General features: G+C 38.9%; 1 protein-coding gene across 3 annotated transcripts in view; it reads right to left on the bottom strand.

The window, feature by feature from the left end:
• Positions 1-239: 239 nt before the first annotated feature.
• The window catches only part of CPPED1 (calcineurin like phosphoesterase domain containing 1), a 42,064-nt gene continuing 15,802 nt past the window's right edge, over positions 240-26,501 (bottom strand). For all 3 annotated transcript variants that reach the window (XM_027743939.2, XM_027743938.2, XM_027743942.2), the window contains 2 exons: positions 15,494-15,916; positions 240-1,289 (listed from right to left, as the gene is read on the bottom strand). In XM_027743939.2, the coding sequence (XP_027599740.1) occupies positions 1,057-1,289; positions 15,494-15,916 (656 nt within the window). In that variant the 3' untranslated portion in view covers positions 240-1,056. The remainder of the gene's footprint in view (positions 1,290-15,493; positions 15,917-26,501) is intronic.

Genomic DNA, 26,501 nt, shown 5'->3' with positions numbered 1-26,501 from the left:
TGCATAAAACCTGCTAGAATGCACCACTGCTCAGGCAGCACAAGTAATGTTCAGTGTGTTCCTCCTCTTCAGGTGCCACAGCTGCACCAGCTCTAATTTCAGATAACCTATGGCATGGACTGTAATGTGTTCAACTAAATACTTCAAAAATAAAAACAGGGATGAGTTACTCACATGAAGATTTTTTTTTTTAAACAAATCACATACACTTGCTAAAAAAAGAGGTGGATTGCAGCACATAAACTTCTTTTACAGAATTTATTTTTAATGACTTATTCCAGTGAAGAAAATATATTTTTTAGGGTTTTCAATATTCTCTAATACTACAGGAAGGCACTCTACATTGCATTTGGAAATCAATGCTCTCCTCTTGTCTACGATTCAACAAAATGACTTCTGACAACAGTATTCTGTACAGAACATTCTCCCCATGCAATTATTCCAACTTCTGTAGCAAGAATATATGCTAATTGAATGGTAGTTAAATTTCAAAATGAAAATAGTTGTTTCACATTTAGTTGCTGTCAGTGGCATGTCTGTATTAGCCTCATTTATAGACTTTTTGTTGTATAAAACTATATAACAGAAACTATAGAACTATGTAACATTATATGAAACCTTATAATGGATATAACAGAACCCCAAGCTGTGACTGCAAACCAGAATGTGTTTGTTCTCCTACTGCTGCTGGCTCCAAAGAGCTAAGAAAGTAAAGCCTGGGAAATGGGGGAAAATCTGACACGAGGTAACACGGAATGATCCGGAGGTTGCTTAAAGTCAGTGGGAGTCTGCTGATTTCAAACCTTTTTGAGATGAAGATTCTCAGAGCAGTACTTTTCAATGACACATCACCATATTAGCTCTGCTCTTCTTCCATGTTCCTCACAGGTCTCATTTTCAAAAAGAAAAACACGTCAACAACTTTCTTGTTATTGAGGACAACAAATTGAGAGCTGTTCTGGGACACGGTGCAGTCAGGAATCTGTATTTTAGCTTGGGGAAACTTCATGAAACTGTTTATATTTATCTAATATGGAAAAACCCCTTTGATACAGCTTACTTTTGCTTAGCAAGCACATCCAGCAGCTCTTTCTCTATGCCTTGGCTGCTCAGTTCATTTAAACTGTAATATCTGTGAACCAGCTTTTCCTCTGTGACCACCACCACTCGAAGCCCGTGCGTGTCGTCTCCCAGCTGACATCCTATAGCTGATGAAACCACCATTTCCAGGCCTTTGTAGGACCCTCCAGCATTCCTGTGGTAATGCCCAGCAAATACAGCTTTAATGCCTGTTAAAAAAAAAAAAGGGAGAGAGAGCATGTATTGGGTTAGCAGTTTACAGGTGTCACGTTTACCTTCATTCTTTACATGCAGCATTAAATTAAAACTAAACCGTTTACCTGAACTTGCATTTTGAACAATTAATTAGTAAACAGAAGTAAATAATTCTAATAGTAATAAATAATTAGTAAAACTTCATTCTGCTTCACCAGCTCTGTTTAGGGTTACTGGACTTTGACTTCTTTATGCTCACTGCAAGGTGTGTTTGTCATCCCACTACTCCTTTGGCTAGAGAGAAGGAACAGTTCAGAGGCAGCAGATTAAAATTAGGTACCTGCCTAAAGAATGATGCTACTCAAACATGAATTAAAAGGCAAGGATAGTGGAGCTGTATTTGTCAATTAACATGAAGAAGATTCGCTAAGGAGAGTTTACCCAAGGCCAGTGACCTTAAGAAAAAGGGCAAGACAAATAAAAAACACACATGAGAAGGTAAGTTGTAATCTTTGCTCAAGACAGATGGAACAGAGCCAGATACATCAAAGAAATCTAATAAAGCAGAAGAGGTTGTGAGTTATAAGAAGAGGGCAAGAAAGATGAGAGCAGCCAGGAAAGGCTGGCACCTGCAAGAAGAGTCCAGCTCAGAATGACATGAATTAACATTTATCTAGTATGGGGTACAAACAAGGCAGGTTTATTCTGATTCCCTCTGTATTTTTAATGACTAAAGGCTGTTCTGTTCTTTTGAAAAAAAAACCAGATTACTTCTATTTTGGACTGTACTGGAGTAAAAAAATCACTCCCATTATAAACTTGAAAGAAATACATTTGACCTGTGGCAGGAGACAACAATATGCTATTCAGAAAATTTCTGGGTAGGTCTCATGCAAGTACCATCCCATCTTGGTCAGGGGTAGCAGAAAAGCTAAATGACAAGCAGAAGCAGGTAAAGAGGACACCCATAATTCATATTTAAGGCTTTATAATGTATTTTGAAATGCCTGACTGAATCATTGTCTGATTAGCCAAAAGAATGTTTAAAGAAGTCCAACCATTCTTCCCCTTCTCTCAGAACATGATTTTTTTACAAAAAATTTGCAAATGCTGTCTGATTTTGTCCGACTCCTAATGATCCACGTGCCAGGTCTACATTCCTCCCATCCTCCTCAGTAGCCATGGGATTTTTGTAGAACTTCTGAAACAATTTGACATTAAATGAATCGTGTCATTGTCACCTCCAAACCAGTAATTTCTTCTTTTTTTTTCTTCCCTCTTGCAAACACTCTCTACTCACTGCTCACTGCCCTGAATGGCCTTTTGGATTGTCCTTGCAAGTCCAATTCATGCTACCAAACAGATTAAAGAAAAAGTCATTTTGTTGCTAAGTACTTGCCTTTCCTGTCAAAGTTTGCAAACCCATAGGCAGCAGAGTTGGGAATCGAGCTTCTTCCCCCAAGAGAGAACGTTCTGTCATGACAGAGCTTTTCATTTCCAGCTGATGCCAAATTCCTTCACCACTGAGCCTTTCTGTGCACTGGCCATAGATGCAGCTGAGCATCACAGTCAAAAGCATTCACAGTTTGGTAAAAAAATATTCACCAGCTTTCCTGCCAATTTAAGGTAGTGCAGAATTTATTTTGCATGAAAACGTGGAGGTAGGATAAATAGCTAATTTTACAAACAGGATTTGGGATTATGTTTTGGCATGCTTAGTGTAAGATCCTCAGATTTCAGACTCTCACAGCTTCCTGAAATTGCATTTAATCCTATTTTATACTGTTGCGAAACAGAAAAATTACTGGACCAGATGGCTGAAAACACTGGAAATTCTGTTGTTTATCATCAAGTGCAAAACATTTAAATTAATTTTACATTTTGTTACAGAAAGTGTTTAGAGCTGGTGTTGATTTATGACACTATTAAATGACAATTCAAACATTTTTAAACGCCTCTAAAGGACTTAGGTGTAATTTCTCTACTGAAATACAATAGGTTGTGTGCTCCTCGAGCAAAACGACACTTTGATGGTTCCACATAAAGCCTCTGAAAATGTATCAATTTAATACTGAGCGATTCAAAATCCCACTAAGTATTCCCTGAAAACCATGACAGAATGATGAGCAAGCCTATAATGATACCCAGGGATGGACACTGTGATGACAACCCCAAACTTCATTGGTTACTGCTCATCTATTCCAGCAATCTGCCATTCCATGCTTAACACAAAATGTATCACCTGCTTAGTCCTGTTCAAGTGGTGGGCCAGAGGGGGCAATTTGTCAGATACCACAACCTTAAATGACATTTAAAAAAATAAAAAGCCAGCAACAACTGATTTTGCCTTCAGACAGCAGATATTTTATAAGATAGCAGAGGTAATTTAAAGCCAGAGAGCTGTAATGAGGAAAACTGTGACTTCACATGGAAATCCTTATTTCTCTAGCCAGAAAAACCTTCCATGCTTTCTTCTGCAGCAGATTTAGACCTCTTTCACAGTGAATAAATGAAAAGCAAAGTAGGTGAACCCATCTTAAGACAGCTGTCTAACATCAATTCTTTGCTTTTGTGGGAGTTAGCGAAGACTGATATAAAATATATAAACTAGGCTCAAAGTATAGTTAAAAATTAAGCAGCTTGGAAAGCAAAATATAAATTATTCTGCTGTGTGCCTGGGAAGAGCTACACAGGCTTTCATATTTCAAAATCCAAACCCTTTTCAAATAGCAAATGAGTCAAGGTGGAAAACAGAGAATGAGTCATTGTATTGTCCTTCTCAGCTACAACTTGTCTGTTACCCTATTTTAGTGTATCAGTGCTAATTATCCCCGCTCGTGTAACCTACTCATCTCTCTGCTGAGGGACTTACACTGCAAGGGAGGCAGCAGAACAACTCTGGGAGCTGCTCTGACTCAGCTGCAGGAACCCAACAAAACTGGGGAGGATTTTTTAAATCTCGGGACAAACTCAATTAGAAAACCTCAACAGGCAATGGTGGAGTACAATGGGCTGTGACACAAGGGGCTCTTTGATGAGATTCTGTGCTTTCCAGGTTATTATTTGGGCCCTTAAAATCATAATGCAACAAACATGCTTTACAAGTGATGCTGCAGTCACTTTGAGATGCTCAACTGCTACCACGTTGCAGGTAATAACAGTGACTGTTTGATAGCCTTCTCAGTATTTTCCACTTCTTCTGCAGGCAAGCAAAACCACTTTAGTCTATGAAAATGTTAGGAAAAAGTAACAATCATAAACGCATAATGAGGTGCAAACCCATATGACACTCTTTCAGTCACAGAAATAAGTACTTTGCAAGGGAATAAGTGCTGTCCTTTTACTGGAAGGATCCGTGTCCTAAAGTAACATCATCCCACCATTCAGAGAATTTAACCTTCGGATTTAAAAGAGGAAAAGAAGTCAAGACTTTATGTCATCATATATGTAAATCAAGCCCTGACTAAGTGCAATCAGAAGGCCAGAGGATACAAAAGTAATAAAGCATTTTTAGTTATGCTAAAAATAAAATAAATTCCACTTTCGGAGAATTCAAGGGAAGATTTTGACAAACCCACCCTAGACAGACACAGACACCAGGGAAAAGGTTTGGCCCACCAATCACACACCTTTTTTTCTTCTCTGGGAAATACCACAACTTCACTACAATGCCACTGAACATCTGCTAACTGCCTGCAGTGAGGAAGGTGTTTTGGTGAGTTGTAAGCAATGCAACACAATAGCTGAGACCAGCAAGGATGTGATTTAAATCTTTTATCTCCTGGTGGCCGTGGGAGACAGACTCTGCCTAAACAAGCTGGTGTTCATGGTACTGTTCATCCAAATCCCTCATTTTAGCATATGGATGTTATTCAGATCCCAACTGCACCACACAGGTGTTCAGTGCTGGAATGCCCTTGTGGATCCAGCTGCCTCTGCTGGAATTCAGTGTCTGCTTTAGAAACCTCCCAGGGTAAATTCTGCCCAGACCAGAATTTTCAGGTCCCCTATTTCCAGTGCTCGTGTTAGTTCTTGTTATTGTTGGTGTGTTACATCCTAAACAAAGAAACAAACAGGTCACTGTTGGGTATTAACAGAAGTCTCACTGATGGTGTTTTGTCTGCAGCAGCACATTTCTGTTCACTCAACTGTATCCCACTCACTTTTGTTAGTTAGCACAAGAAGGAAATCTGAACCAGTCAATGCAATAATTCTAAGATGACAAGCAGGCAATTTACTTTGCTCTTGCTTTTGATCTTTAACATAAAAGGAATCTTAGAGATGTATGCACTCAAATTTAATTTATTCATTTCAGATGTTTTTTCAGAAGTAATACTGTCAAGTTGCTAGCAACACCCCCCTTTTTTTTCCCCAATCTCTGAAGAAAGAAGAGTGTCCTGGCTGGTCCCATTTTTATGGTCCCCTTTAATGTATCCTCAGGTCAGTTAAATGCATCCTGCTATACACTAAAAGACACAGTCCCCTCCCACTACAAAAGAAAAAAATAAAGGTAGAGCTGTGATTTGTTTTTAATTCCTGGTTTCTTAAATAGCAGCTGGGAAAAGCATTGATATAAAAGCTGCATGAAATATTAAAAAATGTCCAAAGAATGGCACCTTCACAGGCATTTCATTATTTGTTTTTTTATGAAATACATAGTGATTTGAATTTAAATGTGACTGGAGGTTTCACAGTATCCATTAACTAAAAAAAAAGCAGGATCCATTACTGCAAGACATTGTTCATACCTAATGGATTACTCATTAAAGAAAAATGGATTAAAATCAGAATAAAGTAAAGAACTGTGCAGTTACTCTAAAAGAAAAGCAAGCAAAGTAATCCACATGTGCTGTCTCTGTGATCATCACCTCACATCAGATCCACCACAAACCGACACAAGATTATGGAGAACCTGCTTGGGAAGAAAGGTCTGAACTGCCAAATGAATTTCTGATCCGAAAGGACTGGAAGGCAGAGATGCAGGACGGGCTCCACCCAGTGCCTGGCACCAGGGCTTGCTCTGACTGTTCTTGGATCATGAAAACACCCAAACCCAAAGAGCTTCAGGCCTGCCTACCAAACATGAGGTTTATGAATCAATCAATATGCAAAAAAAAGTCAGTGTCTTTGCAAAAAAAGGTTGAAATACAGGAATTGATTCTGATTTTAGTCATCAAAAGCTGTCCTCCTGCCATGTAATTTACCATCATTTTCTGATCAAGCACAAAATGTCCTTCTTAGTTCTCATCTGACAAAGCTGAATCTGAAAGACAAAAAGATTTACCTTTTCCAAAGATAGGATCATAACTCCTTTTTTCTGATGGAATAATCCATCCCTACTAAAGAACAAAATACCTATTTTGGTTCAAGTTCTGTGAGCCCTGAGCAGCCTATTTGGCATAAATAAGTCATGACATAACAACCAACCAAACCATGGATAGTCACCTGAGGAGATGTAACATTTACACATGTTGATAAGCCTTGGAGTCTTCACCAGCTACACCATGAAATGAGTTAATAAACACTTTGGTTTTATGGTAATTCACAGCCTGCACTGTGGCTTTAGGGCTGTAAGGCTACACAGTGGCTTTGGCAAGGCAAGAGGTAAGTGCTGGGGAGAGGGATTCACATCTCATATAGTTCAGCTGCTACCTTGGATGCTTCCTGGATGTTCTTTCATAAGCAGAGCCTTTAAAGCACAAATCAATTTTAAGAAAATTTCAAACAAAATTCATCTTTTAATTTGGATACCTTTTCCCAAGTCAAAACCACGATGCGAACACTTTGCTCATGGTTTCTACTGCAGACATTTCTCAACAGGAAATTCAAAACCACCTCTGAAGACTTTCCTCCCCCCTCTCATTTCCAGAGTCTGCTTTCTAAATCCAGCTCACCACTAAGTCATTGCAGGAGCTTTGGCAAGCTCTTGTTGATTTTCATCTTCCTTAGTTTAACACTTCTGGTAAGTTGGACAATTTTTACCAGCATTTCCTGTCTTCTCTTTTTCTCTGGCTTCTCTTTTGCAGCTTTGTGACCCACACCAGCACACTGTCTTAAAACCTGCTTTTCTTACAGAGTGGTTGTAAGAGGGAGTTAAACTGACTCCGTGGCCTAGCAGGGGAAGATGCCTACACAATTATCAACGATAATACACAAGTATCAGATTTGCTCTGGATGCTTCATGGAGAAGACTGAAACAGAAAGGGATGACCAAGCCAACCAGGCTCAGGAGCAACTGCCTCTGTACAACCATCCCATCCTCCCAGACTGCAGCAGCTCTGATTTAAAAGAGATGATTCTCTGTAACTGGCCATCCCACAGCACTTCTGAGCTCCCAAGCAACCCAAGGCAGAGCAACGTTCTCAAGGAAACTGAGGCCTAAATGAACTATTCACCACCCTTTTTCAGGCCTGGAGATAATGAAAAAGAAGGGAAGAAAACCTTAGCTACCCCAGTTGTTATCATGCTTTTGATCTTATTTCTGACAAGAACCAGATGAGAAAACAGTTCATTACATGGAAAGAAACTACAACTGAATCTCATGCAGAAGGCAGTTGGTCTGTTAGCAGGAGAAGCTGAAGTTATTTTACAGAATTTTAAAAGTGCAGCATCTTCTTTGTACAAATTATCATTTACCACCCTTCTGTGGCACCAGGGAAAAGGGTCAGCATGATTTGGACATAACTGCACTGTAAGAGAACAAAGGCATTTAGCTGTGTCTCCTGGATAATTCCCCTGAGAGTGGTAACATCCCAGTCTTAGCTTATTGTGCAGCTGCAGTCCCCTAATTCCCAGACTTCTGGTACTCTACTGTTGTTTTCCATAGAGTAGAAAAATGTAAGGACATGGAAGACTGGGCATGTTTTCAACTCAATTTGGGGCAGGAAAGAAAGGGGACTATGGCCTGCCTTCTCTATATGGACCAACACACAGCCACATTCTTTTAATTAGTGTTTTGACCAGCCTTTCTCTTTAAGAAGTAGTTAAGTCATTATAAAATATCTCTGTTATAAACATGAAATGCTAACCAAATCATCTTTTTCCTTTATTAAGGTATTTTCCATAACAGTGCAACAGTAAGATTTTGTGAAATATATCTCTTTTCCTAACTCGAAAAATTTGATGTTTCCTAGTTTAACTCAAGAAATACAGCTCGAGCCCCAGACTCTAGGGAAATCTAGTTGCAACAATTACAGAAATCCAAATAGGTTAAAACAGGATGGAAAATAATGTACCCATGTTTAACCTGAAATATAATAAAAAATAATGAAGAAACATGCACCTAGAAAACAATTTTTCTCACACAATCAGATGATATTGGGCTGGAACTGAGACTTGAACTAGTTTAAATTCCAGGGGTGTCTGACTCCAGTTTCTGTAACTACACTTACTTCCATGGCTTGAATCCAAAGCCCCCTGAATTCAGAAGTTGTTTTCCAGCTCTAGTTCCTAATGTACAAAATCCATTTCTGAGGCAGGTTTGCTGTGTTCAGGTTTGCTGGACTGGCCTTGCCTCGGCTGGAAATCAAACTGTTCAACCCAGCACCATGGACAGTGTAAAAATATAGGAAGAAAATTACCACTATAAAAATAAACCAAAGAAAAGCAAGCAGATTTTCCAAATTAGGAGGAGAATGCCTGGAATAATTAGCATAGGCAATCAGTAGCATGCTTTATTTAGACTGAGCCTTCAATTAAATAAATGCTTTTCTCAGCAAAAGCAAATGAGACTGTAAAAGAAGGAGAAGGCTAAATTAGTGCAATATGAATGACATAATAAATATGTAATGGGTACAGTACAGACCTTGCTTCTCTTCCCATGCACTCGGTAGAGAATTTTGGGAAAAAAAAGTGGTTCTGACTGAGCAGTGAAATTTATCACATGGGCCAGATTATCACCCTTTAAGTGCTGATTAATGAACTATTTTTTACAGTAATGGCAGACAGGAATCCATGTTCACTGCATTTCATTCACAGGCTGATGGCTCTCCATCCAGACTGCAGGTGAAGTTCAAAGCAAACAAAAGGAGGCATTCTTCACAGAGCTATGAAACATGAAACTCCCTCCCACAGACCTTTGTGAAAGCAGTTTTCACAGATCAACCGATCAAATCTATAGAGTAATCACTAATTTGCACTATATTGGTAACATTAATATGATGCAGTAAGTCCCTGAAAGAAAAATTGTTGGAGGTGGGAAGAGGACTTGAAAGAAATACCTTTATTATGCACTTTTCTGTCCTGTGCTCTTCACAAGGATTTGGGGTCGTCATTCTGGTCTAATTACTCTGCTTTTATGTTAGCTGTTCAAGTTTAATGATAAAATTAGATTTTAAATAGAATTATGTTTATCCAAAAATCACAGATTCACTACACAAACCTCTTGCTCAATCAAGGACTGAAGAAACAGGATATACAAGAAAAAGCTGATCCTGTATGTATTTGTCCCTAGAACTGCAGGAGAGAGAGAGAGGAGCAGCAGTAGAGCCAAAATGGAAGCAAGAGGAGGAGAAGCAGTTCTGTAAAGAAATAAAATTGTATTGAGTGAAAAACCTGAATGTTATCAACACTCTTGTGCCCTTTCATCGTTTTCATAGACAGGAGAACAAAGTAGGTATCCAGGCACAGGGAGATGCTACTATGAGATATGTGTGTACACCCACACACATGGAAGAGTAGATGGGTATTTTTTAAAAGGCAGTGTTTCTGGCAAATACAACCATTTAAGTCACATGGATAAATTGATCTTGAACATTCTCCCTAGAGTATCAGACACAAACTGGCTTCTCTTTCTTCCGTTCACTTGCAGCATACAGCTGCTGTCTGAAGTGCTGAACAATGTGCTCAGTTCAAGAGTAATACCTGCTCTCAGAACAATTTTGCTCTCCAAAATGATGCTCTTTCAGCTTCCCTACAAGAGCCCACATTAACCATTGGCATTTTTTGCTGTGCCTTTTTTTCTCCCCTGGGCACGTGGTTTACCTCTTCTTTTCAAGACTCCAGTGCTACAAACTGAATGATAATATTTAGTAGTCTTTGAAAACAAAATCTCTTGAGTGGAATAGAATCGATTTTATCTCACTGCAATTTGAGAGTGCTCCCATCGCCTCATCTGCTGAGCAGGTGCTGCAGCAGCAAACAAAGATGTGAAAGCATCAGTCACAGCACTGCTACCAGAACTGCTCAGTGCTCAGGCACTTCTCAGACCTGTTATCCAAAAAAAACCCCAGCAGTTTCCCACCAGTGGAGCTCCAGTAGTAGGAAATAGTCCCACTGGTCAGTGTTGCATCAGGAGTTTGATGCAGCTGGTGGTCAGTGGGTCTGTGTAAGTGGGAGACAAGATATGATTTTACAAAGTATATCTACGTCAAAAGTATCTTTAGATAGGACAATACTAAACAGAGCTATACAGAAAAGGATTTCAGTGTCACTTGTTTTTCCTACATAATCAGAGGAAAAAAACAGGCACAGCCAGAGGGTGATTCCACATCACCTAATTAGAGCACTGGTCTAAATCACCCTTTTGAGGTGCTGTCTGGAGAAGGTCACCCTGTCTTTCAAGTCAGGTTTTGTGGATGCCTCTTGTGACCTTTCAGTGGAATTTACTTCCTGGTTTTGCTACTTTTTCCATTTGAAAGTGAAGCTTTCTCAGAGACCTGACACAAACCCCAAAGAATGCTCTGGATTGCTGTGTGCTCTAAGGATCAAAAAGAAGTTTTAGACCAGTGGATAAAACTGATTTAAAAAAATTTATCCCAGAAAAAATACTACTTAATGACTTAATGTCCTTACAGAGGATATGCATTTTGTACTTACTGCTGCATTTCTGAAAAAACCCCAACTATGCCTACATGTATCTAGATTACATCACCATACCTGAGGAATGGTCCTAAAACCCGCTGTTCTCACATAGTGATGTAGAAAATAACGAATTTGGTCACTCAACCTGTACCAAAAAGAGCATAACAGCAACACTGAAAGAGGTTGATCTAAATTACTGAAGTTGAGAGTCTTTAAATTATCTTAAACACTGACACATAAGCACTGAGATTACTCACTCAGTGCATGGGCTTTGCCAAAATCAAGGTCTCAATGGCAGGAAGAAGAAAATATTACTCCCCTGTCAACTTTGATTACACAACAAAGAAAATAATGAAACATAGCATATGTTGTCTGGTAAATTTTAGAAACAACAGCTTTCAGCACTCCATGCTTTAACTTTGTGCTCAAATATATCTCAGCTGTGGATGTTCTTCTTCCTTTAACACTGCTCTCCTGTCACAACATTTCTAAGAGGAGAATGTAGATATCACACTCTTTTAATGAGTAAAGGTGTTAGAAGTTACAGCACCTACAGTGACAAATATAATAAAAACCCATGCCATTTAATAAAGTTAGGTTGTTATTTTTGCCCCTATGGACATATTAAGTATTTTTAACCACATCTGAAAAATTGCTTTGAAGACATTTGGATGACTATAAAACTTTTAATTAAGAGAAGTTGAAGACTGCAGGGAATTTCCTTCTGTATTTTCTACCTATTGTCTAGTGATTCTATTCTGGATGCAAAATCTCTCAGCTAGACAGACCACCTATACTCTTCATCTAACTTTGAAACAAAAAGTCTTTTTCCAACTTTGTTGGTGAAAAACCAGCTATTAATTTAGGTTTTATTCAACAGAGCTCTTAAACAAGTTCAGACATTTGCTTAAATGTTCTAGTTCATTTGGGCCATTAAGAACATCTATTACTATATTGTATTAAGTAATGTAAGTAATGTTCAGCATGTCAGTGATGGTTCTCAGGACAAAAAGTCTTTAAAAGATTGTCTACAGCTCACCAAAAATACCCATCCTTTTCAGGTCATAGAAAAAAAATCTTTAACATCCTAAGAAGATTTTACTGGAATGAGATATGTAAGAACAAGCAGGTCTTCTATTACATAACCTGCTTAATTTGAAAGCTACAATGTTTATCAAAGACACACGACATGCAGACCACCAGATATGTGGCTAGACTACTACCACTTCTTTATTTTCCCTACAATGCTCTGAGGAAACCTATTTCTATCAGCACTGTAAAGTCCTTGAGAGCTGAATATGCATTTCATGCAGCAGGCGAGTGACTCCAGCAGATCTTACAGCTGAGAGCATCAGGTCAGCTCTTTCACAGTTCCTGCACACAGGTTTTTTCTGCACTTACCTTCTGCATGTGGAGAAGAAAGAGCTTTGACAACTTAGGCTAAACTTGCAGAAGTTATACAAATAGACTTTCACAAACATATCTTCACTTAAATGATAAACTCTGCCTTCAACTGAGTTGGTTTCCACAGTGACCGAAAAGACATTTTCAAGGACAGTCCCTGGTACAATGCATTTAAAGAAAAACTGGGCTACTAGGATTTCTTAGACATGCAGCTTACAAGTATGGCTTAACTTTGCATAGTAGTAATGCATATTTACAAGTGCCAGATTTTCAATTTATAAATATTTATCATAAGGACATGATTTTATCTTTAATTAGCCCAACTGTTAAGGACACTTCTAATGTGAGAAATGTAATTCAGTATTTTGTACCAGATGTAGCCTCTACAGCTAGTCTTTTATCTCTGTTTGTAATGAGCAGATACTTAAACCAAAACCATTATGTAATCTGTAAGAGATTAGAAAAGAATAACTACAGATGATATGGGCTTTGAATTTCATATCAGAATTTCCTGAAGTTGTATACTCACTTTAAAGCACCTGTGCAATATCACCATTCTGTAAGTATGTGATTATTTCCTACATATATTCATATCAATTTCTTTGTTCACAGAAAGACCTGAATTTCTACACTGTCCTTCCTTTCCTGTCTCTCTCTAACCCAGTGAGTGATGGCTCTGTGTTTGACACTTCCAGAAAAAGTACAAATGTGGAAACTGGGATAGATCCAGCTCTGATCCTGGGTTATCAACACTGAAACATGATGCCCATCTAATAACTTGCATTGCCAAGCACAGCAACCCCTAAAACTGAAATTTTATGTAATTACATAACAAACCTTTGGAGTCCTTAGAAATACTGAAACAGCAACAGCAACAAAGCAGAAGGAAGGAAGGACTGGTGACAGGTTGGGGGAAGACTAATAGTGGCAGTCTGGTGGACTCAGAAAAAGGCAGATTGACTTTGTTTTTCCAGAATAAAGAGTTTACCAAATTTCTAAATTAACTGCTATAAGGGGTTAACCTTCTTAGACTGAAAATCATAATTAAAACAACAAAACCAAGCAAAGTAGCCTGGGATTTCATTAGCAATATTCTGTGTTTTAATCCTCCAAGAACATATGAAGTGAACTGTGGGAAAACCAATTTTATGGCCAATGATATGCTGAAATGGATTGTTCTGTGGCAGAGGTTCAGAGAGCAGGTGTGTCCTTGCACATCTGTGCATCTGTCCCACCATGCCAACTCCTCTGGGCAACCCACTGATACCACTCTGTGGTCTCACAAAGGCCGTTCTTCAACTGAATAATGAAAGCCCACCTGTTACTAAGGAAACTCTGAGCCAACTTTTGATTCAGCTCATTTTTCTCAGCAGTCTGAGTCCCACTGAGCTGCCTGTTCTCTGTATTCATTTCATTAGCAAACTGCTTGATTATTGGATTGTGAATATCACCTATTGACTCACTGGACAAAAGAGCAAGCGAAAGTGTTTAAACACATTCATTAGGGAACCAAACAACGAGCTGGATTAGAGAGGGGAATGAGGGACACAATGGGAAATGATAGGAGGAACAGAAAGGTGGCACAGAAAGGAGTTTGGGAATTTCTTCCATAGAGTTGTATTGCTGGCTTCTTTTGGCTTTCCCCCATCATTTGAGGCCTAACCAACTTTTGGTTAAGCCTCTGTACACAGGTTTGGAGAATCAGTCTGAAAGATCCTTCTGGGAAACACGATAATGTAACAACAATGTTACAATGACAGTTTTGCACAACTTCTTTTACCTCTTCATCAATTATATTCCCAGTACTGAGTGTTGCCAAATGTTAGAAAAACATCTGGATGACAGAAAGCTGTAGAACAGAACTGCCTTGGTTTCCACATTAATGCTGATTTCCTGGGATACACCCCCTGAACGAGGATGTGATTCAGTTCACAGTATACAGGCAGTCACAGAACTGCCCGACCTTCCAACAGCAATACTTCCACTGTATTAACACTGGCACAAAAATTAAAAAAGATATTATGAGGTATTCTCAGCATGTCTCCTCATGGGGAAAAAAACCACTTGTAAATCTTGAATCTGCAAATATATCAGTGCCCTGGAGAGCCCTCAGATAGCTGTGAATTTTGGCCCTGCTGATTGGAAACAGCAGGAGATTCAGAGCTTGGAAATCAGGCTGAGTTTGGATGAGTCCAGGCTTAACAATTATATGGTAAATTAGGAACAATATCATAAAAAATGTGCATTGTTCAGTAATCCAAATAATGTGCTCTCTTATAGATACAGAGAAAATGACACTGATGCAGTGATGGCAGGAAATTTTGAGGGACTGGCACACTCCAGGAACATGAAGGCAATTAAGTGAAAACAATGGGAACAGCGTGGAGGAGTAGCTGGGTACTGTGTCTGTCTCCATGGCGTTCAAGTGGCACCAGACAAAGCTCAGGGATTTGGCACAATGTACTTGTTTAGCACATGTTCCACCTGCCCTTCATCCCAGAGATGGCCCCTATTAGCAATGGATATGCAAAGGATTGATTTTAGCAGAGCAAGACTTGTTTTAACACTGAATATATCTGGAGTGCATTACACTCTTGGTTTAAAATTGGCTCAGTGTGGGAGAAAGCAACCTCCAAGGTAATTCTGAATTCTGTTTCCATGTTTTATGTAAAACATAAATTCTGTATTTTTCTCCTACAGTAATACCTGATCTTCCACTCTGCAGGTAGGAAAAACTCAGATTGCCTTATAACTGCAAAATGGAACCCTTGTTAAAGAATTTTTCATGCTTAGCTTTTTACTTATCACTCAAAGTTTTAAATTTTGTTTGGTTCTTTTTTCAGGTGACCAGATTCAGTTAATAATTTTGATCTGTGGGGAACAATGAGGCTCACAAGCAGTATCTAACATTCCTTGAAAACAGGACCATTTAAGTTAAATGCATTTTGTCTGGCGGCTGAGCCATTAACAATTTGAAACAAAAATTAAAGAATAGGAAAGTTTGAGAAAATACCTGCTTTATGAAACTTTTCCATTATCTCTTCACGAACTGATTTCTCCAAGTTGAAATAACTGTGGTCTTCATCGGGTGTACTCAGAAACAGAGGGATGTGCTGAAATACAATTATGTGCTTGCATTTCTGCTTTTCAGCAACAGCCAGCTGCTCATCCAGCCACACATCCTGGGCTTGCTTCAACTCAGGGCATTGGGAAGAATCAAAGAATAACTGAGAATTCAGCACAAGAAAGAAAACACCTCCAACCCAAAAGCTGAAGTAGTCGTCTCCCCAGTTCTTGCAGTAATCATCTATTGTTTCTCTTGTTGGAGAATTCCCAACATCGTGATTCCCACTGACAAACACCAGTGGTATGTCCTGGTCAGTGTTCTTCAGAACATTCTTTAAATCTTGCACTTGGTTTTTTCTCCATAGGGTTCCTAAAGAAAAAAACAACCACAAAACATTTGAGTATTCCTGTTATCTTTTCCCACCCTCACTGTTGGCTTTTGTTTATGGAACCATGCATAGTAAGAAAATATTCTCTATTAGATGTGATCATGAATGCATTTTCACTTTAATGTTGTGTATCCACTCAGCCCCTTCCCCCCTGATCAAGTCCTCAGCCATTTCCAGGAGCTTGCCTGAAGGCAGGCCCTGGACAGGAACCAACACCCGGCACAGCAGCGGGTGATGCCACAGTCACGGTTTTACACCAAGAGCTTCAGCAGGATGATTTTTTTCATCTCTATACTGATGATGTGGTGAAAAAATACAGCAATTTTGGACAGTGTAACAGCACAAGGGTAAAAACCAGGTCAACTTTTGGTTTATATTTATGGCTGTGCAAAGGAATAAAAGGTTGTTGGGTTTGTTATTTTTTTCCTTTTTTTTTTCTCCTTACAAAAACTACTTTAACAGCAAAAATATAATTAGTGTCTTGTGGTGACTTATTCATATGATGAGTCTCTTTTAATAATAAGCATGCCATTAATTTCAAAGAAAGGCAATTGTGTACTTTGCTAGTTTTTCCTGCATCTCTGCCTTTAGATTAATATGCAAACCATACAGTTACTCTTCTGGTTGTCAGAAATTTGTCCCTGTCTAGGAAGATTTATCTTTTTGCCAGATTAATTTACAATCACTGAAAAAAATTTAAAAAGGATTTTTTGAAAAAAACCCCAGCTATTTTATTCTAATGACGACATGTTTTGTTAGGTTTTCTAAAGACTAATCTTTAATTAGATGCCATTGATACATTTATTATTTGTGAATTAAACAAACACATATAAATTATATTTTGTCCTGCAATACATAACATATATCTAGCACAGGCCCATTTCACAAATAATAACTGCATTTTTTAACCAAGAAGTTGTAACAGGATTTTTACAAGAACTCTGAACTCAGGTTTCTAACACACACTTGCACACAGGTCTCTGCAAATCAATCAGCAGGTACTTTTAAATTCTGTTCTATTTTTGTGACTACACATATATATTATACACAGAAATGTATAAAGGGGTTCCTGTACTGTGAGATAAAAGCTTTTTTCACCATTTCTTCAAAATACTTATGTTGACAAACACTGAGCCTTAGTAACTATTACCAACAAATATTTTGATTCTTCCACATATCCTACAGATACAGGTTAAAGTATCATCTGATTGCTGTTACTAGAATTCTACAGCTTTAGAAAAACACTGGGAAAAAAATATTAAAGCTAATTATGACTACGTGTTAAGACAGATGTGAGATTGGATATGAGGTCCACAACTCTCTTGTGTTTAACTACTGCATGGGGTAGAAAGTTGTAGGGAAGTCTTTGAGTAACTTGAGAAATACAGGCATATGATACCTGGGGAGTCTAGAAAGTAGTGGACTTCCTAGAAAAATGGTCTAGGAATATCACTTTTTGGGATATATTAATGTAGCAGGACTGTGGTCAGTTTAGGTTAATCCTAAATTAAACCCAGAAAAACCAGGGCAAATGACACCTCATGTTACCTGGAGAAGCTGCACTTTACAAAATAACCAGCAGAAATTCCACCAGACCTGGCAGGCTGCTGTCCCTGGGGTAGGGAACCTGGCTGAGAGTGCTGCTTTTCCTGCCACTTTCCTATGCAAAGAGTTGGAAATTTCGAGCTCTAAATGTGGAAATGTTTGGGGAAGGAGGGCGGGGAAACGCAAGGGGGGGAGGTTCTGTAGATCTGTGTAAACACATTACACCATGTTAAACTCCCTGTTATCACTTTGGGAAATTTAGCTAACAGTTGCAGAGTATAAAGACATTTATGCATAAGTTACAGAAATAATTTGCAGAATTATGTATACCTCTTCCCAGCGGTGAAATTCAAGCTCTAGAGACTAACACTTAGATTAGATTTCTCGACAGCAGGGCACTGATTCTCTCATTTAATGCAATATTATTTCTATAGCAACAGAGAAACATATTCAGTGTTTTATTGCAGAAAACAGATTGCTTGAAACGGAAAACAAGGTCCCTGCCCAAGAGCCCAGGAAATCATACTAAGTAAAGATTGTTTTGGAACAACTGTATCTTGGCTTGACCTCTTCTTGGTAGAAGGTCAAAACAACTTCAAAAGAAGAGAAACTCAGGGAGAGAAAGGTGGGAAAAGGTGGAGTGATGTCTCAGCACCCCTTGGTGTAGTGGTGGAGAGGAAGGACTGCCACTAACCCTGGGCTGCACTGTTGCACAGCAGACTATTTGTGCCACAAGAGCCCTCCTGAGGGTACCTCCCTCTGAATTTGTAATAGATAGAGAAGGTAATCAAAGTGCTAAAAGGAGAAGCCATCAGAAAACTACAGTGGTCACTGCCACAGCATAAAAAAATATCCCTTTAATCTCTACCAGGCACAGAGTTGGTTGTAACAGTTAATTATTCCAATTATTATGAAGAACATTTCTATTTGATGATATGCATTATTTTAGCTTAGATGGAGGTTTGTTGTAGGTGAATAGGGAAATAATACAGTGCTGAGAGGCAATGTAAAAAAACAGTTTGAGAAGCGACAGGGTAGATGCAACTGAAATAAATTTCTGTGCTGTTTATCCTGGCATCATGTGCAGTGACATTTTTAAATCCCAGGCTACAATTTTCTGTCTTTATGTCAGGCTGTGTAAATAAAGTCTTGCCCTGAGATAAATGAATTCGCAAATTAATAGCCCATAAAGGGCAGTTTGGCTTTTATAAAAACATGAAAGTGAGAACTGTTGCTAGTGCAGCTGTGCACAATTTTCCACAGCTTCCCAGTCTATCACGTCTGAAAGCTGAGGGATGTGAACAGGAGCAGAAAGGTGCAATGTCAGTGTCTGTTGCAGAACATCTCTCTGTTGTGTATCACTGTCTGCCTAAACACTTCCAGTGTTCCTTCTGCATTGCTTAAAGGAGTCAAGACAACCAACCTTCACATGCTGAAAGAGCAGATTTCAAGCAAGTACTTTACTGAATTTGGCTTCAGTCAGCAGAAGGAGAATTCACCGATCATTCTGCCAAAGAAATAATCCTTTAGCTACTAATTCTTAGTTACAGTTTCCTACAGTATTCCACAGTATACTGCACCTCTGTAAGAAAGTGGGTTTGGTTTTTGTAAGGCTCTAGCTCTTAAAAACAACTTAAAAGCACTGTTTACCCCCAAACTGTATCTCTGCATGGCATGCTGACTGCAAGTTTTGTATGAGGCAACTCCTCCCTTACAGTGACCTCCACCAACATTGTAACTTTTCCTCCAGAAGTACTCCAGATGAAAAATTACCAATAAATTCACAGTAGCACCAGTTTTTCTACTGATATGGATCAGATGAGGGAAAGGGAGAAGTTATAATGGTATGATGAGTTGGTACCCCAACTTCTGTGTTGATGTGAGGAGAAGTCTAAGCCCTCCCCCCAAGGCAGGAGAAGCCTTTAGGATGAAACAACCCAAGACATCTTCAGCCAACTTAACGACATGTAAAAATATAGTACAATCACTTCCTGGATTTCTAAATTACTCAGAATTTTAATATATCTTAAAAGTGTCCCAAACTTGAAGGGAACACAATTTTTAATGAAAAGTACAAATTTTCCATTTGAAAAAGAAAATTAACTTTTATGTGAGCAACACTCCCCAAAACCTCTGATACGAAAATGTTTAACCCAAGAGACTGATTATCAAAGAACAAGGAAGAAAGAGCTAAATTGCAGATGAAAATACTATACAAAATATCAGATAGAAATAGTACCTAAATTTGATAAAAGCAAAATAGAGTGTCAAAACAGCACCAAAGAAACCAGAATTTATAAAAACACTGGGCCCGTTCTTTCTGTAATTTATGATGATATCAGGAGAATTACTCTGACATCATCAAAGACAAGTAATTCTTGTTCAAAGCAATCACATGACTGTTATAAACAACCCACAGAAGGATTTGGGTATTTTTCTGGGCCTTCTGGGCCTCTTTGCTTTAATCAAAAAGTCTAATTGTTCTGAGCACTTCCCTCTTCTTCGGGTATTTGTCCTTTTTTTGGTGTGTTTTCATCACTGTCTGCAGTTGCCCTACTCCTTTTGCATGCCATTTGGAAGACCTTCCCTAGCACTATTCCCTAAATTTCCAGGGAGGAGGGGAGTCCAAGGTTATATTCACAGCTCTTTCTGTAAGTACCTTCACTGGAGGGAATTTAACTGCTAACCCCATCCTGTGGGAAAGTCTCCTCCTGTCAGAACAGCACTGCCTTTCACCTCTGCTGCTGTTTTGGATACCTGTACAATTAGGATCCTACATCACCCCCCTCAGCTGACCCCTACCCAGTGACAGCCCCACTGCTGTGCCTGTCACTTGGAGACAACACAGGTCCAAACCCCATGGTATCATCATCACCACGCTGTATCTTCCAGGCTCCTTCTGCAACTGCATCTTTATTGCACCTGATTTTTATGCATTGACATAAATATAAATTTAACTAAGCTCTAATCTTGTCACATCTCAAATAATAATACACAGTTTCCTCTGATCTTTGCAAATGCAGCCCAGCATCCCTTCAGAGCTTTCCCACCCCAAAGCTCAGCTGTTGTTCCTCGCTGTGCTGCCTTCCCTCCAGCCCTTCCCCATCTCAACAGTGCTCCTCCTGACTTACCCCCTTCTCATTTGTTTACTTTTTATCATCCCATAAAAGCAGTGATTCCCTGATGGTCCATGCACAGTTAGAACAACGTGGTCTTCAATTCACTTCACGTTCATTTTTTCCAGGATGCTATAAAATTGTGATATAAGACAGGCACAAGCACAGACAGAACAGACCTCTCTGGCCACCCAATTCAGTCTTACTCCTTAGTCTGTTCTCTTCACTGTTTCTTGTTTTAAACTTAAAAGCCTCCCCTCTGGTGTCTGCTTTAATGAACTCCTGCAATCCACTGCGTCATTCCAAATTATTACATGCAAGAATAAGCTGATCAATTTTAATAAACCCATTATGGTCATGTTCTGAAATAGGTTTTTTGGTTTAGTCTGTGCTGTAATAGCTAAAATGTCTCCTCTCTCTTCTTTAGACATATATTTCTAATCTTCAAATAGCCTGAAGACAATTTTAGGATGAATAAAAAATTATGCAGTTAAAAAATAATGTAAATATGGTTATATTCACTACTGAACAAACCAACTACTCAGTCTAACTTATAAAGGACCTCATCTCATTAGTTCCACTGAAAAGCAGAGGCTGGAATACTCATTTGTCTACAGCTGTAAGCAACTGATTTTTTCAGTACATTCAAAACAAGTAATAATCTGTTCAGAGACACAAAAAGTGATCACACTAAAAAATTTCCCTGCATGAAAACACAAATTACATTTATTATATAACTTTGGACACTGAAACAAGAAGAAAATTTAACTCTAGTTTAAGCTAATAATTAACAATTATTACATTAAAGCAATGACAAAACCCCAAAGTGAACAAGGGAGCCTATTAGGGGATCAACTGCTCCTTGTTCCAGTGCAGGACATTAAATATAATGACTGCAAATGCTGACATTTTTCTCAGTCCCAGCCACACAGGTGCCCACTTAACAACCTAATTCATGGCATTTACTGCTCCATGTTCTGCTGTGAAAATAAGTATTATCCTTCCTTAAGCTCAACTCTGTTCTTATCCTCACTCATCTCCCAGCAATGCAGAGCTGTCACAGCAAGCACAGGCCATCACTGCCTTTGGGTCTGTGCTTCTGATGAAATCATCACAAACAGGAAAAAATATCCCAGTGCTACAGGAGCACAACAATAAACTTAATAACAACGAACTTAATACAAAGATCTACTGCTTGTACTAGATTTTCAGTACTGATTTTATTAGCTGTATCATAAAATGTAGTGTTTGGGAAAACAGTGTAACGAATTATATCTGAAAGATTTTAATATCTAGAGAGTTACTGTCAGCAGGATTTCTTATTTCAACTGTGGACTAGACTAGGCACTGTGGTCTAAAATACAAATAAATACATACTTGCTGAAGATTAGATATTTGGATGTGACAGCCCAATGGTATGAGATTGTTGAACATGCATGGAGGATCTCTCATGCTTCTCTTGGGCTGATGAGAACAAATTTAATTTCACAGTGAGCTGTTTGGAGGCTTTGAATGCTCCATTAGGTTTTACTAGAATCAGATAATTACTATAAAATGTTTATTTATGCAACCAGTGTGACATTCCTTGAAACAGTTATTATTAGATGTTTAACAAATATTGTGTTACTTATCCAAATTCTTAGACATTATTAATTAATATTGGCATAAGAATCTGAAGAAGAAAACACCCGAGAATCATTCTGGTTTGGACTCCATCCTACCAAGCATTTCAACGTTAGGTTACAACAGCAAAAGAAATGGATGCAGTGAGTTTATTTAGACTAAGCTACCTTACTGTCAGGAAATTAGGTCAGACCTAAACACTGCCCTACTGATCAGGCAGTGACATATTAATAAAAATTTTATCTTGCATTCAAACAAATAAAACTTCTACCTACAGCCTGATTCAGTATAAACATTTCAAAGCCTCTGCTTCTACCTTGCACTTAAAAAGTCAGTCTGTGTCCTTTCTCCTTCATGCTCTATTACAAATCTCCACTGACAAAGATTCAGGAATTGGGATTTAGCTGAGAATTTTGCTGAAACTGCAAGTGACAGTAGAATACAGCTGCCTCCTCCCCAGCTGTGCCACACTGATGGGAGTTCAAAAAACTACACAAACTTGCTTTTGGTAGTAAAGCAAGCAGCCAGTTCAAATGGCAAAGAAAGCAAATACAGTAAAGGTGACATGCTTACAGTTATTTTTAAAGCTGGAACCATATTTGAGACACCATTTTTTAACCCGCTCATGCCTGTTATACAGACAAATCAAACATCAGCATTCATGCTCTTGCTTTCTAGAAGAGAAAGGGATTTTTTTTAAAGAACTGTTGTACTTTTAGCTAAAATTAAATCTTTATAAAATACCTCCTTATATACATGTCTCCCTTAAAGACTAGCAGAGCAGCTTGATTTTATCTGGCAAGCTTTTTTTTTTAACTTAATGTTCCTTTGTTTTAGCAAAATGGGTTATTTAATGGTAGTTTAAAAGAAATAATAAAAGCAGTTCACAGCCAGATTTACTGTGGTAAAATCACCTTTTGAGAAAGATATTAAGCATTATCAGGCATTTTTGCCTTTGTAGAATGTCTTACTAATTCACTGTATATAACATTAAGAACTTGAATTGGACCTGACATTTCTCTGTAATTTATTCAGTTCACAAATGTATAAATGGCAGCTTGAGCATTTGCATGCAGATTTCAGCATTACATTCAGATCTCATCTTGTGTGCAAAACCCACCAGCAGCAAATCTCCAACCTCCCAACAACTCAGTCACTGAGATGTGACCGAGCGAGTTCGTCTCTGACGTCTCAAACACGAGCAGAGCAGTCTGACTCCTGCAAAGGGCACCGGGCTGAATCAGCTGCAGAGCAACTGCAAATGTGCAAGTTTGCACATTAAATCTCTGGGAAAGATTTCCTAAGAAGGAAGAACATACACATGCAAATGACTGTGGACTTTATCAAATAAATTAAAGTTGGGAAACTCGACAATTACCTCAACGTTCCTTAAAATGTGCCTTAGTAAATCCCAAACCAAAAGACAAGTGGGACTTCCTGTGAGGTACCAACTACCAACAGTATTCACTGACCTTTTGACCAGCCCAAGAGAATTTAGAATATTCACAATAGATTTTAAATGATACTGCTTTGACCAGGAACATTTGCTACAGTGTGTGCTTTGTCCCTGATTTAGAAAATTGAGCAAGTTAGAGTTTTTTTTTGAGTTACCCTTTAAGGCAGGTGTTTGCAGTGATACTAAATCTTAAATCATAGGCTGTAGTGTATCTACAAAAACTACACTTTGGAGGAAGTTATATTAATGCACTCAGTATTTACCAGAAACAAGAGACAAAGATTTTGGACCATGACAGTTGCACATCAAATTTGGGCACGGGAAAGAGGCTCAAGATAATCCAGTTAGCAATTATCCCAGGAGAGAGGATGCCTTCAAATGTTACAGTGATTATAAACAGAAATGAAGCCATACCGCTGTCTGGTCACCAGAACCATCAGCTCTGATGTTCCTCAGCTCTGCAGCTTGTCTGTTCTGAACATAAATAACTTCACTCTCTACTGTGAACGTGTCAGAGCTCATAAGGAGGTACTGATGGTATAAAAGTCAGTGTGCCCATCTCATCTGGTATTCTGATCATCAAATTGTCAAGCAGGAGTCAAACGGAGACATGCTGATTTGAAAACCTGTCCCTTAATTGCTGTCTAAATATGAACTCAGAATCCTGGTATTTGGCACCAGCTTTTAAAAATCTCGCTGCACATCATTGCCTGTTTTATTGTACGAAGAAACACTGCATGGAAGAAAGAATAGGGTATATAATTTTGAGGAGACATGCAGCCAGCAGTTTTGCTTTTCACATAAAGCACATACTGTTGCCCAAAATTGTAATTAGCTGAATTGAGCTGATATAACTTACTGAGGCTTTATGGAGGAGGCAAGAGCGTTAGTGAAACGTGCGAATTTGTGGGGGAAAACAAGTCCCAGAGATGCACAGACACACACAGAGCATGGAATGCAGCCATGGGGAGCTGGCTGGCAAGTGAGAAGGTCCCAGCAGAGCTGGGCACCCTGGAAGCCACAGCAGGACAGCCACACACCCCAGCTGGAAGGCAGGGGCCCACCATGCTTGAAGAAGAGAAAAAGCAGGGAAAAGGAGAGAGGAATAGCAAGGGACACTGAGGCAGGCAGTGCACTCGCACCTCCTGTAATCTCACAGAGATTCTGTGACAATTCCCAAATTCATGAATGTGCTTTTCCCAGGATGCCAGCCTGTGTAGGGTAAGTCTGTGCCTTTTCACCACCACACACAGCATGCAGCTCAAGGGCACTGCTTTCCCCAGCTGCAGCAGGTGCCTTGCCCTACCTGGCTGCCTTTTTTCCCCTTGTTATGCTTAAAATAGTCTTTTTCCAGCCTTGCCTTAATGGCCAGCAACAGACAATCAATGAGCTGCTTATAGTTTGGGGACCTCTGTTTTCAGCTTGTCTGTTGTCAGGGCCTGTCCTGTCACCTCATGTTTAAACTGTTCACAGCAACAACACACGCCAGGGCTCACAGCCTGAGACATTCATCAGATGGCACAGTAAAAACGTGAAAATATGGAACAGACACAATCCTGGAAGATCTTACAATCCAAGTATGGCCCAATAGAGAGAGCAAGAGACACAGACAGCAAGCAAACCAAGGAGCAGTAAGAAAACATTATTAAATATGACTGCAGCTCTGTAAAGCTGATTGAAACAATCAGATGTTTCAATTTGTTCAATTTACAAAAGATACATTAATAAAAGCATGAATGATTTATCATACTTTAAGGTACCAATATTCTGACCTACTCCATGTTGTTACCCTACCACGATGAACAATCCAGGCTTTGGCTGACACTGGTGAGTTAAACAAAAAAAAAGTTGGACAAAATTTAGTTGAGAAGCTGCATCTACCCAGCAATAGTCTCTGTAAACAAATAATTTGAAACACTTTGTTCTGTGGAAGAGCACAGCTAAGTGTACCAATTTGAGGGCCACTGCTGGGGTCTAAGATGGCACAGAGTAGTTCCAACTCCAGCAAACACAAAAACAGCTCCTTGCACCTTCTCCCTCTCCCTCCCTGGCTCCCCACAGCCTTGGCCTTAGAGGAGGGAATGCAGCACAACTAATTGGAGAGAGCTAAGAAAGGTAAGTTTTAAAAAACAGACTGAAAGTCTCTGAAAGGAGTAAGACCACTTAAATATTTTATCAGCTATAGAATGAATAAAAATCTATTAAAAAAAAAAAAAAAGTCCCACAACACCAGATCTTAGGAATAAATAAGAAAGCATGAATAGGCACAACTGCTTATACTGATGTGCACAAACTAAAAAGCAAGATGGAAAATTGCTTCTGAGACTAATCAGAGAAATGGAAGTATAGGCAGATTAATTAAAAAGAAGTAGTATCAACATAATTAATTGACAAGGCATGAAGAGCAGACAACAGAATTCTTGTACTGGAATTCAATGTATTTCAAATACAATGGCTTAGTCTCCTGCCATCACTTACACAGCTGTCTAGATTGACTTGTTCTTTGGAAATGGATATAAAAAAGAAGGAGGATCCTTCAAAAAAATGACCTCATAAATGGCAGATGTAAGTGATATGGGCATCCTCCTCCTGCCTTCCTCTTAGCAAAATAAAGGCACAATACTTATGGTTCTGACCTGTCAGGTGATGTTTCCACTCATCACAGCAGATCTAAAGGTTCCTTCACCAAAATTAAATGTTTCAGAACTGTGCTATAAATAACCATTTGAAATCCGTTAATTAAACAATTTAATAATATAAAACAAAGGTAGGGGAAAAAATAAAGAAAACTATCACTACTTGGACTTAACTGACAGAAAGGGTGGA

The sequence above is a fragment of the Pipra filicauda genome, unplaced genomic scaffold, assembly GCF_003945595.2.
Source record: "Pipra filicauda isolate LSUMZ 115617 unplaced genomic scaffold, ASM394559v2 scaffold127_size2900866_pilon, whole genome shotgun sequence".
Taxonomy (NCBI): Eukaryota; Metazoa; Chordata; class Aves; order Passeriformes; family Pipridae; genus Pipra; species Pipra filicauda.
The sequence above is the reverse complement of the archived record's forward strand: the minus strand, read 5'-3'. Positions and strand labels throughout refer to the sequence as shown.